This window comes from Taudactylus pleione, unplaced genomic scaffold (genome assembly GCF_031769625.1).
Source record: "Taudactylus pleione unplaced genomic scaffold, aTauple2 ptg000398l, whole genome shotgun sequence".
Taxonomy (NCBI): Eukaryota; Metazoa; Chordata; class Amphibia; order Anura; family Myobatrachidae; genus Taudactylus; species Taudactylus pleione.
In genome coordinates, this window is record NW_028284800.1 from 2,618,579 (window position 1) to 2,635,513 (window position 16,935).

At 47.1% G+C, this 16,935-nt stretch overlaps 1 protein-coding gene across 2 annotated transcripts in view; it reads right to left on the reverse strand.

Annotated features, from left to right (window-relative positions):
* Nucleotides 1-3,640: 3,640 nt before the first annotated feature.
* Nucleotides 3,641-16,935, reverse strand: part of TTC21A (tetratricopeptide repeat domain 21A) — a 99,069-nt gene continuing 85,774 nt past the window's right edge. For both annotated transcript variants that reach the window (XM_088446432.1, XM_088446431.1), the window contains 4 exons: nucleotides 16,307-16,531; nucleotides 7,133-7,253; nucleotides 3,943-4,010; nucleotides 3,641-3,861 (listed from right to left, as the gene is read on the reverse strand). In XM_088446432.1, the coding sequence (XP_088302558.1) occupies nucleotides 3,784-3,861; nucleotides 3,943-4,010; nucleotides 7,133-7,253; nucleotides 16,307-16,531 (492 nt within the window). In that variant the 3' untranslated portion in view covers nucleotides 3,641-3,783. The remainder of the gene's footprint in view (nucleotides 3,862-3,942; nucleotides 4,011-7,132; nucleotides 7,254-16,306; nucleotides 16,532-16,935) is intronic.

A 16,935-nucleotide genomic window follows, 5' to 3' on the forward strand; every position in this document is an offset into this window, starting at 1 on the left:
TTTAGACTCAATGATTAATTAGAAACATAATATTGTGCAAGTTGTGAAGTTGCCAATTCTCCAAATTTACACAAATAGGTGAGGAGGATGACATGGAAGAGGCTGCCGGGCCCAGTATTCCGGGCAAAGCTGCCAAAAAGAAAAGGCAGCCACAATTCACAAGAAAGGAGATGGAGGTTTTGATTCAGAAGTGGGTGGACATCCTGCCACAGGCAGACAGGAATATGAGTGCAAGCCAGAAGTGGAGAATGTGGGAAGAGGTAGCCGTTGCTGTCAATACGGTGGGTGATTATGTCCGTCTAGCCCGGGATGTCAAACGGCGGTAAGTAAAAACTTGACCACCCTAAAACCAAAATAAAATAAAAAATAATGGTTCCTTTTTCACCCACAGATGGCAAGACTTCAAATATCGCATGAAACAAAAAATGGTGGACAGGGCTAGGCATGCAAGGGGGACAGGTGGGGGTCCCACCCCTGTGTCATTGCAGTTAAATGATTTAGAAGAGCTGGCACAGGGGTGTGTGCAGGCTGTGGAGGTGTTTGGTGTGTCCAACATGGATACGGACATGCCAAACTTTGCGGCTCCTCATGTTGTCCCAGGTAAATATTGTGATGTAACCAACTCTGAAATGTTATTGTGCCAATATGTAGATTGTAATGTTCCTCTTTTCTCATTTTCCCAACATAGACACAGGCGGATGAGTCTGCTCCAGAGGGGAGCCTTGGGCGCAGAATTTCTGCTGGCTCTGCAGGGGAGGAACCAGTACATCCGGCTGAGGACCCTGCAGAAGCCAGTCCAGGGCAATCCCCCTCGCAGGCAGTGTCCCTCCTCACAGAACTCAATTTTAAATCGGATTTCCATACAGAGATTCTGCAGAGGATGGACGCCAGTCTGGTACGGGTGGCTGAGGCCCTGGAGCAAAATGCTGCGGCCAACGTGACCATTGGTCAGGCCCTGGCGGAAAATACCAGGGCCAACATCCGCATCGCCAATGCCCTGGAGCAGCTCGTTCGCCAGCACATGGTGGAGCCGACCTCCCTTCCTGCCGGAACATCAGAATCCTCCACCTCTGGCACAACATCAGCCAATCCTCCAAATGTGTCTAGCCCTGTGCCTAGTCCAGAGGCCACAACATCTGCCTCTGGACAGGCCAGCCCGATGACATCCCGGACCCGGTCTGGCGCCCTCCCTCCCCCAGCCAAACGGGCGAAAAAACGTTGACAGCATTGGCTACTTTTCCCACACTCCTTCTGTGCTTGCCTCATATTCCTTTCTGGCCAAAACTTCCCTCTCCTTTCTTGTGAATTGTTTTTAATTTTTTGATTTACGTTTACCAAAAATTTTTGTTTGCATAATTAATAAATATTGTGGAATGAACACTGCCAAAAATGTTTGTGTAAAATATGTGCATTAATTTTTATTGGGATAGCAATAAATTTACATCAAATGTACGACTTTGTATTCTGACATTATTGTCAAAATGGGTTACATTTAAACCGGGCCCACAAGGCAACAACGTTCAAAAAAAACATTTTACATTTGAAAAAAAGGGCTCTTTAAGGAACGTTTAAAACATTACCTAAGGATGCAAATTCACCTTGCAAAAACAAAATGAGCCAAAAAACCTAAACATGATGACATTATTGTTACAATAGTCCAAAAATCACAAATTGAGGGCAAAATAAACCCCCACAAATGTACGCTAATTGATTGTGTAATCCAGACATTAGCAGCTATGATTTCCACCTGCGTTCGGTTTTGTGCTATCCAAAAAAACTGCTTTCCAAACACATACCAAGCCGGTTTTCAATCCAACACTAATTGATTTTCTGACAAGCCGTGATTAATCGATGCTACATCGTGGAGTGCCGGGACGGAGGAGAAGGCCATCGCCAATGTGGTCAAGTTATCCAGACCCTAAGCTGTGCGAGCATTTTGAAGGGAAAGAGGATCAGCCAGTGACGTATGAGTTGGTACGAACACATTTGACGTTCGCATTTGTTAATGTATGTACGCCCCAAAAACGCCTCGCCACGCCTGCGTTTTTCCATCTCCTCCCCCGTCAACACCCAAAAACGCCCTGTTCTGTCAATCACATTTGACATGTCACTTCCTGTACGCTATTTGACGAACGAGACAAAAAAAACACGCAATCTGCCGTACGCACATGCGCAGTGTAACACCGACGCATGCGCGGTTAGTCAACATCGGAACGCAACGAGCGTACTGCTGTTAACGAACGGCTCTGAATCAGGCCCTATGCTCCAAATATAATACTTGTTTCCTTTATTCACTGTACATAAATCAATTTAATAATCCACTTTTATAATGCAATTCTTAAGGTGTATACACACGTAACGATTTTGTAACCAACAATTTTCTGTCAGATTTTCCCTTGAAAAAGTGAACAATTTTTTGAAGTGTAATGAACGATTTTTTGAACGATGAACGAATAATGTTCCTTCCCTTAATGAAAATCGTCATGCGCCAGACGCGACGAGCGAACGAAAGTCCTTCGCTCGTTGTGGCCGATCAAAGGGGGCGTGCTGTCAATGTTGATTGATAGCACGCCCCCTTTGGTAGGCATGCCGGGGGCGTGCCTCCCTGACTGGGGCGTTCCCACGGGAACGCCTCCCGTCAAAAGCCGGCCCACTGACATCACTAGTGATGTCAGTGGGAGTGATTTTGGCTCTGATAGAGCCAAAATCACTCCGGAGCTTGCGGTTGAAAACCTCAACCGCAGGCTCCGGCTCGCAATTTAGATGGTCGCGATGGTCTCGACCATCGCGGCCATCAAAATGCACGCTCGTATAGCCTATGGGTGGTGACCCACAGCTATACGAGCGTCCAGAAGGACGCTCCATTTTCATGGAGGCCGGCCCTCATTCAGAGTGTGCGCTCTGCTCAGAGCGTACGGCTCTGAATGAGGGCCCATATCCGCTGTTTCAAGTAGGTATTCTTATTCAATGCAGTATTGTCCTCAGGACTACCACATGGGCTAAGGACCATACTGCTTTGAAAAAGAATACCTACTCCTAACGCGTTGGTGCATATGAACCTACTGCCCGTGACCATCAAGCAGGAGGATCATTACGCAGCCAAAGTAGGACTTTTAATTCTTACACAGAAATTTACCTTCCGGGCTAAGTGACTGGGAGCTATTCAATCAATTCTCGCATCTTCTTATGTGCTAAGTGGCAGACATGATGCAGTTACAGCGCACCAAGCTCTACTTAACTCAGGAGGGTGCGAGCTGAAATCTGCGATAAATGCAGCCACGGGGCTTGTCGCGGGAATTAATTGAATAGCTCCTGGACAGTGGCCCCCGATAAGTCCCTGCAGCCACCTGCAGAACAGAATATATCCCTGTAATCTCTTTGTAGGCACAATTCAGCTTGTCTCTGTCTAGTAATGCCCTGATCCGCCCCCGTTCCTCTAATCAAAAGATGCAATGTTTTGCACATTTGTAGTTGCCGCCATCTTTATGAGAATTTAAATGAATTTTCCAGCATTTGTGCAAATGTACACATGATATCACAAAACCTCAGTATGGAATATAAATTACTTAAAGAACTTCTTTTAGGAAATATATTATAAATATAATACATTTATTCAAACTCAATGAATACATTACTTTCACGCAGTATTAACATCTAACAATAAAACATTACAAAAAAACAAATGTAAATTAAAAAAATCTGAAAGAATTTTGGCATTATTAACGATACAAACAACTCTGGTAAACGGAAGGATAATGACATTTCATCAGATGGAAGGAAAAGCTATGGCTTGAGACAGGCTTGAGCCCTTTCCAAAATCTCTTTTCTAATTTTGGGATATGTGGGATGATCTTTAAGAACCTATAAAAACAAGAAGAACCCGTGAGGACAAATCTATTGCAGAAGAGGGGATATTTATAACAAGAGCAGTGTAGCACTTACCTTATGACAAACCTCGATGGCATCCAGAAACCTCTTGGCTTTTAGATAATTAAATGCAAGCCTGAAGCCTAGAAACATAAAGATTCAAATGTTTTATATATAATATGTCATTGTTTTCTGGTTTTGCTCATTTGTAGGGTACTTTATTTTTTATGAACCCTTGTGGAATCATAAAAAATAAATAAATATATAATAACGTTGTTATCCAGCACACCACAATAACTTGAAAGACTACAAAATTTTTTTCATTTTTTTCATCCAACATTATGGATATGAAAAATCAGCGAGGCAACATAATACTAATCTACAAACAGTGGATAATGATGTCAGACCCAACAGTTGTTTCGGTGCAAATCACCAGCACCTTTGACAAGGGTTACCATATAAATTACTTAATACATGTCACAAACATCTTGTACAGACAACAAACATAATTAAACATTTGTGGAACATACCTGAATTACAGCATTAAAAGTGTAATTATAAATTATACCTGTAATGTGTTGTTCATTCACCTCTTTAAACTGAGGTGAATCAGTGGTCTTGCAATGAAAGATTCCTTGATTAATCTCTTTAAGTTCATAGCCCTGATCAATGAACTGAGGACCTGATTCAGAATCGCTCACTACGAAGCGTTCGCTCGTAGGCAGATGATTTTTGCATTGTGCGCATTCATAAGCATCGCAGTGCGCATGCGCGAACCAGTGCGAAGGATCGGGAAGCGTTCGCTCCCTGAGCATAGACAGCCCAGCACAGTGAGTGGCAGGTGAAGCCGTTTGTGGGTGGTAACAGGGGCTGGCCATTAATAACAGGGAATGGAGGTGTGAATGCAGGCGTGCCTGAGGGGAAGCAATCAGGAAGCCGAAAGCCTAAATACCGGCAGCCGGCTTCCCGACTGTCATAGCCCAGCAAGGGTGAAATGCCGGGCGTCTAGATGTAGACGCCCGCATTTCCCCTACGCCGGTAGACCGACGCCCGGCATCCCGATCGTAGTGATGCCATACGCCGCGAGCGGACAGCCGTGGGGGGGAGGGTTAGGTTTAGGGCTCCCGGGGGGGACTTAGGGTTAGGCACCCCCCCGGGAGGGTTGGGTTAACTAGGGGGAGGGAGGGTTAGGGTTAGGCACCCCCGGGGGGGACTTAGGGTTAGGCACCCGCCCGGGGGACTTAGGTTTAGGCAGCGGGTGGTTAGGGTTAGGCACTTGGGGGGAAGTTAGGGTGGTTAGGTTAGGTTAGTAGATACTCACCTATCCACGATCGGGATTTCCAGCGCTGTCGGGCTTCCGCTGCTAGGAACTCTGCTGATGTCGGCCTGCCGCTGATGCGGCCGGTGGTATTTCATACCCATTCCTGCCTGAGCATCTCAACGCCGTGTCAGAGGTGTGCATAATTAAGAGACAGCGTCATAGTACACGTCACCTGGCTGGTCTTTACACTGAAGTGCTCACAGTGCTTGTAGCAGGGTATGGTCAACCACAAGCGCTGTGATCGCATCTGATGCTACCCGATGTACCGATGGTTGCATATACGTCATGGAGATGACGTGCGCAAGTGGGCGTCTTAAGACTGGCTGGTGGGCGTCTGCATACACAATGCGATCGCACGCCAAGACATAATGGGCGTGCTAATGCCTTGCCGTGCGATCGCCTGCCTTCATAAATTTGCATACACATCGTGCGAGCGAAAGCATCTAGCGAGCGGGTCTGAATGAGCTCCTGAGTTCCCATTTCTTACAATATATATATTTCAAATAACCGGCACTCCTCCAGCCAAATCTCCACTGACCTAGGTGTCCTTCAAACAAACAAAGAGCCTGATTCAGAGATGGATGCTAATGCGATCGCAGCTGCGCATTCGTACGGACCGCAGCTGGGAAAATATGCCAATAGTTCCAAAGCATACCTGAGCATAAGGATGCCCACCTCTGCCTTCTCATCCAGGCGCGCACACAGGGGGGGTATCCGAATACCTGGAAACCCCCCTGGCTCAGTGGCGGACTTGGCCGGGGGGGCAGGGTGCCTTGTGCCCCCCCAGGCTGCTCAATTGCCAAGCTGCCGGTTTCTCCAACAGGTAAGGGACCCTGGGCAGCATTCCATGCGGATTAGCTGTCCGCATGGAATCTACTGAAAATGCCCTCCAAAAATGTCCGCCACCCAGGAGGAGACAGACGCTACAGGTGCTACTTGACCTCTAGTGTCTGTCAGGGAACACAGCTCTGTGTTACCCGGAAGTGCATGGAACGCTGAAGCCGCCGGGAGAAGATGCAGAAAGCTGTCGCACCAGCCCTATATACAGGCAACAATGGTCCGTTCGGGTGTGGATCATTAGGTCTACAATAAAAAGGTAGACAATACTAGTTAGACAGGCAATAGGTCGACAGGGTCTAAAGGTCGACAGGGTCTGAAGGTCGACACACTAAATGTCAACTGGTAAAAAGGTTGACAGTGACAGATGGTTGACATGGTCATTAGGTCGACACACAAATGGTCGACACGTTTAACCCCCCGGTAAGTGCCTAACCATCGGGGTAGGTGTCTGACCCTAACTGTCCCTTCTATTGCCTAACCCTAACCCACCGGTAAGTGCCTAACCCTAACCGTCGGGGTCACGGCCTAACCCTAACCGTTGGAGTAAGTGCCTAACCCACCGGTAAGTGCCAAACCCTAACTAACACAAACATATGTTGACCATTTCTGTGATGTCCATTTGTGTCGACCTAATGACCCTGTCGACCTTCTGTCCCTGTCGACCTTTTTACCAGTCGACCTTTAGTGTGTCGACCTTCAGACCCTCTCGACCTATTGCCTGTCTAACTAGTATTGGCTACCTTTTTACTGTAGACCTAATGACCGGATACTGATCTGTTCAGTGGGCGATGTTATGGGAGTGTTGCTGGCTATATAATGCAAGTGGCTGCATTCACAGGAGATCATGATCAGACAGAGTAGCTGCAGCTGCCATAGGGCTGGTGCGCCTAATGCTGGCGTATTAGGACACACCAACGTTATTATAGCAGGCAAGGACGCTAAAAGTGGGCGTCTCAGTCCTTGCACAAGGGAAGGTGTTTGTTACATAGACTCGCAGATGGGTGATCGCCAATAGACAGTGTGACTCAGAATCAGGCCCCTTGCGTTGGATTATTCAGAATTGAAATTCCCAGACAGGACCCTTTAGAGGGGAGGGGAACATACCTACAACCGAACTGGACTGATTGCTGTAATTCCAAGCCAGTTTGTAGTTCTCTGCAGCATCTTTATATGCCTGTTCCTTTTCCATAATGAAGCCGAGATATTCATAAGCTTTACAACAAGACTGAAAACAAGAAATACAATAACTATGACATTTTACATTCATTGTTCAATAATCATAATACTGTAATCACACATCATATACTGGGTACTGCAATGACCATTCTTTACCATATTAACCAATAATAATGTACAATATGATATATAGAGATATGCAACTGGCGGCCTGCTTTGTTATTATTATAATGGCAAGCTCTCCTCTCATAACAACAAATGGCTTCATCAATTTAAAGTGCTATTGCACACATAGAAGCATACGTACTTACATTTCATTTCTCCCAAAGGGGATATGCAGGGGACAGGGATGGGGGTTTCACTTCATTAGGCACCGCCCCTTGCAGCATAATGCAATGAAGAGGAGGCGGGGCCAAAATGAAGCATTCTCTTAAAATTGCGTCATATAGGTCCCCACCTATCCCCATAGACCCGCGATCTACAACATTATGCCTCACGCCCCCATCCTGCCTATACACTTGGAAGTGGCAGTAAGTGTGTGTAATGCCAGAGCACCACCTACTCTTTTGGGGATCCAGGGACGTCCCACAAACTCTAATTTAATCACCAGGAACCACCAGAGAACTGAAATCTACTAAACTGGAGAATATAACCAGCACAAGAGAAATGGCAAGGATGCTATTTAAATGGTGGGTAACCCATGAGTGGAGTCTGAATTTGAGCCTACCACTAATGTCTAATCAACAGTACCCGAGAGACAGCCTGTATATCCTAGGCAATCTAACACCAATCAATCAAACCCCTAGCTAAACACAAAGAGTTACAAAGTTCAGTTTGTTCTAATAATCTGCATTAGCTTCTATCATACTTGCCTACTCTACCCAAACGTCCGGGAGAGTCGCAGAACAATACTGAGTGTAAGCCCATATGGTTACTATATATAGGGATAGAAAATAAATCTCAGGGGATATCCAGTGCATATGTTTTTCAGGACTACTCCATTCCTCTCACACGCCTAGCTGACAATCAGGCTGAATGTGGGAGGTCTGTAAGAGCCAAACTCACTCCCTTCCCTGCGGCTTACCTATACTGGCCCTACAAATTGTGATTTGCCAAACAATTGCCACGTGTACTTGTCCAACCTGATCTGTCATATTATTGCTCTATGTTGTACCTAGATATGTCAAGGGAATGGGTATGAAATACTGACGGCTGAATAGCCACCGGTTCATATACCGACGCCGGAAGCCAGATGATCTACAATCCCGACTGGGGCTGGAAAGTATGCTAATGTTCCCCTCTCCCCCCCCCCCTAACCCTCCTTTAGTGGTGCCTAACCCTAACCTCCCCCCGGTGGTGCCTAACCCCCCTCCCTGTAGCTTAACCCTCCCAGGGGGTTCCTAACCCTACTCTTCCCCCGGGGGTGCCTAAACCTAACCCCCCCATTCCTGGGCAGTGGGTATGTGTGAGTGAATGAATGAAGAGGCAGACAATGGGTGTGGAATCCAAACCTATTTTACTGGGCAAGGCACAATGCTTCCCTAGGTGGTTCCGTAGATAGTGGATCTGTTCCATAATGGAGATGAGGATATTGTCTCTGTATAAGCCTCGGTTGGGAAGTGGTAGACCCTTTCAGGGGGCTCCTTTACATGTGGTCCTTACTCCTGCACGTTCCCCTGCTGGCCCTATGGTCTCCAGACTTTAGGAAACCGGGATGTATTCAGTGGTGATTATGTCCAGGAGTTCAATCAGTTGGCGGCATCCCGCACTGTATACAGGATAAGCTTACCTACCGGTAGGTGAAGTGTGGTCCACGGTTGGAAAAAGTACTTGCTCTGATCCAAGATAATGGCCAGGTGGTGTGTGATACCTCCGCGGTCCCGCGGAGTGCCTGGCGGGCGGGCGCCCGTTGGTGTGCAGCTGTTGAAGTCGCTGGGTAGTGGTAACTTAGTGGTGGGTTGATGCGGAGGGCTGCGATGTGGTTCGACTCCACAGTCCTGGAGTCACTGCAGGGGTGGGCAGGGTCTGCCGGGTGTTACTTGCTGGACTGCCTGCTGCCTGGAGTAAGTGCAGCGACGGACTGTATGCCCAGCAAGGTGGTAGGTGTGCTGTGTTGGTCTCCAACGCGTTTCGGCCACGAGGCCTTTCTCAAGGAGTTACTGAAGTGCTGGGAATGACGTGTTTTAAAGGGGGTTACCTGGTGTGTCAGAGGTCACGTGCGGGTGACTGACCAATCATGTGTGTGTGTGAGGGTGGTCTATGACAATATTGGAGGGGGTGAGATCGGTGTTAACTGGTGATGTATGAGTCACATGGGGGTTGTGGTGGCCAATGAGGTGGTGCGAGGTCGGGCTGTGTGGGATTCCTGCGTATCCATGGATACGCGCGTCATGTTCGGTGGGGTCGGGATTACCCTGTGACGTTATTGGTCACATGGTGGTGGTGGTGGTATCCAATGGAAGTGGGGCGTAAGTGGGCTGGTGCATTGTTGGCGTTGCTATGGTAATGCGTGTGGAAGAGGATCTGGATTCATGTAGCGGTCTATCCTGAAGTGCATTATGGTGTTGATATTGGTGGGACGGATGTTAATGTGACTGACCTGGAAATGTGGTGTGTGTCACTGGGTGTTAAGTGCGCTAGGGCTTACCGATGCTGTGGAATCGGTGCGTGTGCCTGTCTATGTATGCTGGATGTAACTGATGTAGTGATGTTTATTAGTGTGCCTCTGATCCTGTGCGTGGTGTCCGGGGCCATGTTAAATGAGTGTATAATTGGTAGAGGGCTGAAATAGGTGGGGTGTTGTTGTTGCTAGGTGCATGTGTGTATACTGGCAGGGAGGGGGGGGTTGATGGGGTGGGCGATGGTGTGTGCGAATGGTGATGAGGTGTACTTGTGCCTGTTGTGTGATCATGTCTGGGATGTGGGGTGGGTGGCAAACAGTTATGGGTTGTGGGGAGTTAAGGGGACATGACTTGTGGGAGGGGTTTGATGCGGGATGGGGATTAATGTGGCATGTACATGTGATTCTGGTTCAGGTTGGTCTGTATTGGGTGTGTGGGAGAAGACGGGTGTGCGTTTGGGGTGGGTGTGTGGTGTGCGGTGTGGTGGTGTAATGTCTATTGGTTAATGTAATATACAATATGGTGTGCGGGGGTGCTATAGTCTCCTATGGGTCAGTGAGTCGGTACCAGTGTTGCATGCGGATGTTGTGTATGGTAGTGGGTGGTGGGTCGTATTAACTGATGTGAGTTGGCTGGGGGGGTCTTACTTGGAAATGACAGATTTTATTTCATTATCAATGTTGAGGCCATGTGGTGTGAATGTTTGCATTGTGAAAATCCATTTGAGTTCTTCTTTGTTGAGTCTCTTCAGTAGGTCACCCCCCTCCAGTTTGTGCTAAGTGTTTTGATGCCCTTGGTGCTGCTGTTGTGTTTTTCCTGGAAGTGTAATGGGACATTGTGGGTATCTGCCTTGTTGTTCATACCCCTGATGTGTTCTGTAATTCTTGCTTTGAGAGGTCTGAGGGTGCGTCCTATATACTGGTGGTTGCAGGGACATTGTATTAGGTATATCACGTGGCTGGTGTTGCATGCTATATGTTCTTGGATGTTTTAGGTGGTGCCTGTGTGTGTAGAGGAGAATGTGGTGGTGGGTTTGGTGCTCCTGTGACCTAAAGTGCGGCAGTTGCTGCACGTGCCGCAATGGTAAAATCCTTTTTGGAGGGGTTGGTTGTCTACGGTGGTTTGTCTTAGTGATTGTGGAGGTATATGATTGAGGGCTAATTTATCTTTGATGTTAAGTGCCTTCCGGTAGATCACCTTGGGGTGTGTCGGGAGAATTGTTGCTAGTGTCTCATCCTTTAGGAGCAGGTTCCAGTGTTTTCTCATTATTTGTTTGATCCTGGTTGCACTGGTGTTGTATTGTGTTATGAATGGTACGTTCTCCGTGTGGTTCCCCTTATTGACTCTGTATTGTAGTAGTGGTGTACGTTCTTCCGTGCCTATCTTGGTCAGTGTGGTCTGTAATAATGTGCTGTCGTATTTTTTGGATATGAATTCTTGTTTCATTCTGTCCCCTTGTTCGTAATAGTTGGTCAGTTTGGTGCAGTTACGTTGGATTCATTTAAATTGACCTGTTGGTATGTTCCTGAGCCAGTTGGGGTGATGACCACTGTCAGAGAGTATAAAGCTGTTGATGTCAACTGGTTTGTGGAAAGCCTTGGTATGTATCTGTTGATTCTCAATAAAGATGTGTAAGTAAAGAAATTTGACGTCCGTTTTACTGTAGTGTGTAGTGAAACTGAGATGTCTGTCATTGTTGTTAATGTGGGCCAGGAAGTCTATGAGAGTGTTGTGGGGTCCTTTCCAAATGCAGAATACGCTGTAAATAAACCTCGTCCATAGGACCAAATTCGCCCCCCAGTTATGCCCTGACCAGATATGAGTCTCCTCCCATCTGCTCATGAAGAGGTTGGCGTAACTGGGGGCAAATCTAATTCCGATGGTGGTCCCTGTCTTCTGATATGACGTCACTTGTCAGTAGCCAGTAGTTATCACCCCAAACGATCCCTTCAAGGATTTTGAGTATTTGTGTTGTGTCCTGTAAATATGACTGTTGCTGCTTGACATATGGGTGTAAGAAATGGTCTATGTACTGGGAGAGGTTTGCTGTCATGGAATTGATGCCGGATATTATGGGTCTGCCTGGGGGATTGCTAGTACTCATGTATTTTTGGGAGGTAGTAAAACACCGGGATAACGGGATGTGGATTGTGCATGAAATCGAACTCTTTTTTAGTCAGAATACCCGTGGACAGTCCTGTTTTAAGAATACTGAGTAGTTTGTGGTTGAAGGTTTGGGTTGGGTCTTGTTTTAGTGTTTCATATGTATGTGTGTCTAGCAGCAATTGTTGTGCTTCTGCAATGTAGTCTGTCATGTTGAGAATGACTAGTCCTCCTCCCTTGTCTGCCGGTTTGATAATGTTTTTTTTTGTAGCTTTAGTGCTGCCTGTCTGTTCTTAGTTAGGTTCTTGATGTTGTTCTTGTTTGGTGTGGGTATTTTATGTCGTCCATGACTAGTGTTTCGAATGTGTGAACTAGATGTCCTTTGAGTTCGTATATATATATATATATATATATATATATATATATATACACACACACACACACACACACACAGTGTAGGATGCAGTTATGAGACCGGCAGATGCAATGTTGCCGGTCTTAATTCCGACGCTAAAAGTCAGACACAGAATTTTAGATAAGTGTCGAAATACCAACGCCTATCTTAATCCTGACATCAGAACACTGGAGGAACGCCAGCCCGAACAAGGTAAGTCCGGGGCACCCTTGGTGTTAGCCGCGGGGGGGGGGGGTGTTAGGTTTAGATAGCACAGTCGGGTTAGCGTTAGGTTTTAGGGGGGGTTAGGCACCACTGGGGGGGGGTTAGGGTTAGCTACAAAGGGTGGTAAACTTAGGTTTAGGCACTAACGGGGAGGGTCAGGCTATAAGAATGGAGGGTTAGGGTTTGGAGGAGAAGGGAGGAGGGTAAGTATCTCCAATAAAGGAGGTTGAAACGTTGGCATATACCATGGCCTAGATTTGATTCTTTTCATAACATGAATCAAAGTCCTAAGAGTGCAGCCGATTTGCATGTGGATTCTACATACGGTGAGAAATCCCCTGGGAGGGCACAAAGGCAAGGTAATATTCTTTGATGTTTGTGGAGTGCCGGTTGATGGACTTACATATTATATATAAAAAATATATATATACATACATACATACATATACACACACACACACACAGTACTGTGCAAAAGTTTTAGCCAGGTGTGGAAAAAATGCTGCAAAGTAAGAATGCTTTAAAAAATAGAAGTGTTAATAGTTTATTTTTATCAATGAACAAAATGCTAAGTGAATGGACAGTAGAGAAATCTAATCCAAATCAATATATGGTGTGACCACCTTTTGCCTTCAAAACAGCATCAATTCTTCTAGGTACTCTTGCACACAGTTTTTGAAGGAACTCGACAGGGAGGTTGTTCCAAACATATTGGAGAACCAACTACAGGTCTTCTGTGGATGGATGCTTGCTCAAATCCTTCTGTCTCTTCAAGTAATCCCAGACAGACTCGATGATGTTGAGATCAGGGCTCTGTAGGGGCCATATTATCACTTTCAGGACTCCTTGTTCTTCTTTAGCTAAAGAGAGTTTTTAATGACATTGGCTGTATGTTTGGGGTCGTTGTCCTGCTGCAGAATAGTTTTGGAACCAATCAGACGCCTCCTTGATGGTATTACATGATGGATAAGTACCTGCCTGTATTTCTCAGCATTGAGGACACCATTAATCCTGACCAAATCCCCAACTCCATTTGCTGAAAGCAGCCCCAAACTTGCAAGGAGCCTCCACCATGCTTCACTATTGCCTGCAGACACTCATTATTTTACTTTGCAGCACTTTTTCCACACCTGCCTAACACTTTTGCACAGTACTGTAAATATATACAGTAATATATATAATATATATATATATATATACACATATATATTTATATATATATATATATATATATATACACACACTGTGTATATGGTATATATCAGTCCCATTGTACATCTCTCCTAGTGTTCTTCATTCTCTTCCCACGCCCTTCTTTAAACCTCTGCCTGCAACGCGGCAGTGATCAGCAAGACACAGGCAAGTATGGAATCCATCCGGGGCGCCACTGCTTATTGGAGCATGCATGACGTAAAGCAGCACCGCACCACTGAAACAGCAGAGGAGCCACAGCAGGCAGCAAGAAGACAAGTGTGGGGGCTGGAGAATCACTGTGGGCTGGGGTTGGAGAGATTCCATGTGCTGGCACTAGAGAGACACTGTACGGCAAAGCCGTAACTAGACTTTTTGGTGCCCTGTGCCAGAAAGAGTATTTTCGCTCCCCTCATTTTTCAAAGGAACATAATGCACCCAAAAAAGGGCCATGGCTTCTTGGGGAAGGGCCAGGGAAGAGATAGGAGATCTAGGAGATTCTGGGGATGAAATAAGAGGAAACTACAAGCAAGAATGATAATAAACAGAAATTTGACAAGCCCAAACAGCGCCCCCTGACCTGTGGTGCCCTGTGCGATGGTACCGGCCGCACTACCCTAGCTACGGCCCTGCTGTACGGGCTGGAGAGAGTACTGTAGGGGCTGGTGGGACACTGTGGGAGCTGAAGGGACACTGTGCATGGGGGCTGGGGGGGACTGTGCATGGGGGCTGGAGGGAACACTGTGTTGGGGCTGAGGGGAACACTGTGTGGATGAACAGACAGAAGGTCTGGGAATGGAGAGACAGAAAAGGGCTAGGGCTTGAGAGACAGAAGGTAGCTGGTGAGACACAGGGGAATGAAGCTAGAGAGACAATTGGGGGCCTCAGAGAGACATGGGAGAATGAGGCTGAAGATAATTTAGGTGAAGTGGCTGGAGATTATCCACAACAGGCAGGATTAGAAGGAAAATGCTTAGGGACAATAATCTTCATTCTAAGGAAACATTTCTGATACAAATGAGCAAATACAATTTAATAATATACAATTGTTAGATCAGGGAAGTTCACATTTTGCCCTACACCAAAACTTCTGTTACTTTTTTTTAATTATTATTACTATTACATGTGTCTACTGGGGGCCCTACAAGGGGAAGACCACTACTGGGGGCACTTCAAGGGGGGGGGCTACAACTGGGGGGACTACTACTGGGGGCACTACAAGGGGGGACTACTACTACTGGGGGCACTACAAGGGGGGACTACTACTAAGGGCACTACAAGGGGGGACTACTACTAGGGGCACTGCATAGGGGGGAGGGGACTACTACTAGGGGCACTGCTTAGGGGGGAGGGGACTACTACTAGGGGCACTGCTTAGGGGGGAGGGGACTACCACTGGGGGCACTGCATAGGGGGGAGGGGACTACCACTGGGGGCACTGGATCAGAGGACTACTGCTGGGGGCTCTATATAAAGGGCAATACTGGGGGTGCTGCATAGGGGGGAGACTACAACTGGGGCCACTATTTAAGGGGCACTGCATAAGGGTTACCGCAATTGGGGGCACTGCATGGGGGGTGGACTGCTACTGGGAGCACTGTATAAGGGGCACTGCATAGGGGGTACCACTACCGGGGGCACTATAGGTCTTACTACTGGGGGCACAAGGGGCACTGCACAGGAGGGACCACTACTGGGGGCACTATATAAGGGGCTTACTACTGGGGGCACTGCACAGGGGGGGACCACTACTGGGGGTACTGTATAAGGGGCACTGCATAGGGGGGATCACTACTGGGGGCACTACTGGAGGCCTGCATAAGGGGGTCCTCTCCCTTGGCACAGGGGGGCACTGCATATGGGAACCACTACAGAGGGCTGCCCCTAATCTTTACTTTACATTAATCCCATATGGATCCGCCTCCTCCCTGGAACACTTGAGGGGGGGAGCGCCATAGCACGCACGTGCTCCGGGCACCCTGGCTACACGCTACTCCTCTGCCAGGGCTGCCTGCATGCATTTGCCCCCCAGGCTAAAAGTTGCCAGCCAGCCCCTGCCTGGGTATGATATGCAATGAATGTATATCTGAGTAATAAAAACAGGTAAAGATTACTTTGCACAGCCATGGCTGCCTATTTATTAACAGCCCAGGTTTTTGGAATATCCATGCTTAATCACAGGTGACTTATTAGTACCTCAGTCAGTTTAATTATACTATCTGTGCACAAGCATGAATATCCTTAAAACAGGGGTATTCAACAAGCAGTCCTCCAGCTGCACATTCCCAGCATGCCTTGCCACTGTTTTGCAACTAGAACATGCTAAAACTGCGGCAGGGTATGCTGGGATGTATATTTTGAAAAGCTGGAGGGCCAATAACCCTGCTTTAATATCTGAACTGTTAGAATGCCTTGAGGGCCAAGTTTGGAAAACCCTGCATTAGAAGAAACATGGATGGGGATTACTGTGTTGTGAAACCGTAGGGATTGGCCTGATGAATATTATGATGTGTGTGCCATGAGCTTCACTCTTACATTACTTTATATTGTATCTTTCTTCTTTCCTACCTTATTGTATCTAAGGCAGCGTTTTAGCAGGTCTGTTGCAATGTCATATTTTCCTGATTTAATATACACATCGGCGAGCAGCAGCCAGCTCTTCTCAAGATCATCAGCATCTTCCAAGGTCCATTGAGCTTTGGACAACCGCTTTAGCTGGTTTCTTGCTCGGGGCGTTTGCTTGAGAATCATGAAAGCTTGGGAGATTGCCAGGAGAGCCGAGACGTTCTCTTTCTACAAGCAAAAGTTATATAATACGCATCAGCCTTAGGATGTAGTACTACCCTGTATCAGCTAACAGAATAGTGGGGATAACCAGAATGCAGACTCTCTCTATATAATATCGTATATAATGTACTATGGCCCTCATTCAGAGCCGTACGCTCTGAGCAGAGCGCACGCTCTGAATGAGGGCCACCCTCCATAATTCTGGAGCGTCCTCCTGGACGCTCGTATAGCTGTGGGTCACCACCCACAGCCTATACGAGCGTGCAGTTTGATGGCCGCGATGGTCACGACACAATGGTCACGACCATCGAAACTGCGAGCCGGAGCCTGCGGTTGAGGTTTTCAACCGCAAGGCCCGGAGTGATTTTGGCTCTATCAGAGCCAAAATCACTCCCACTGACATCACTAGT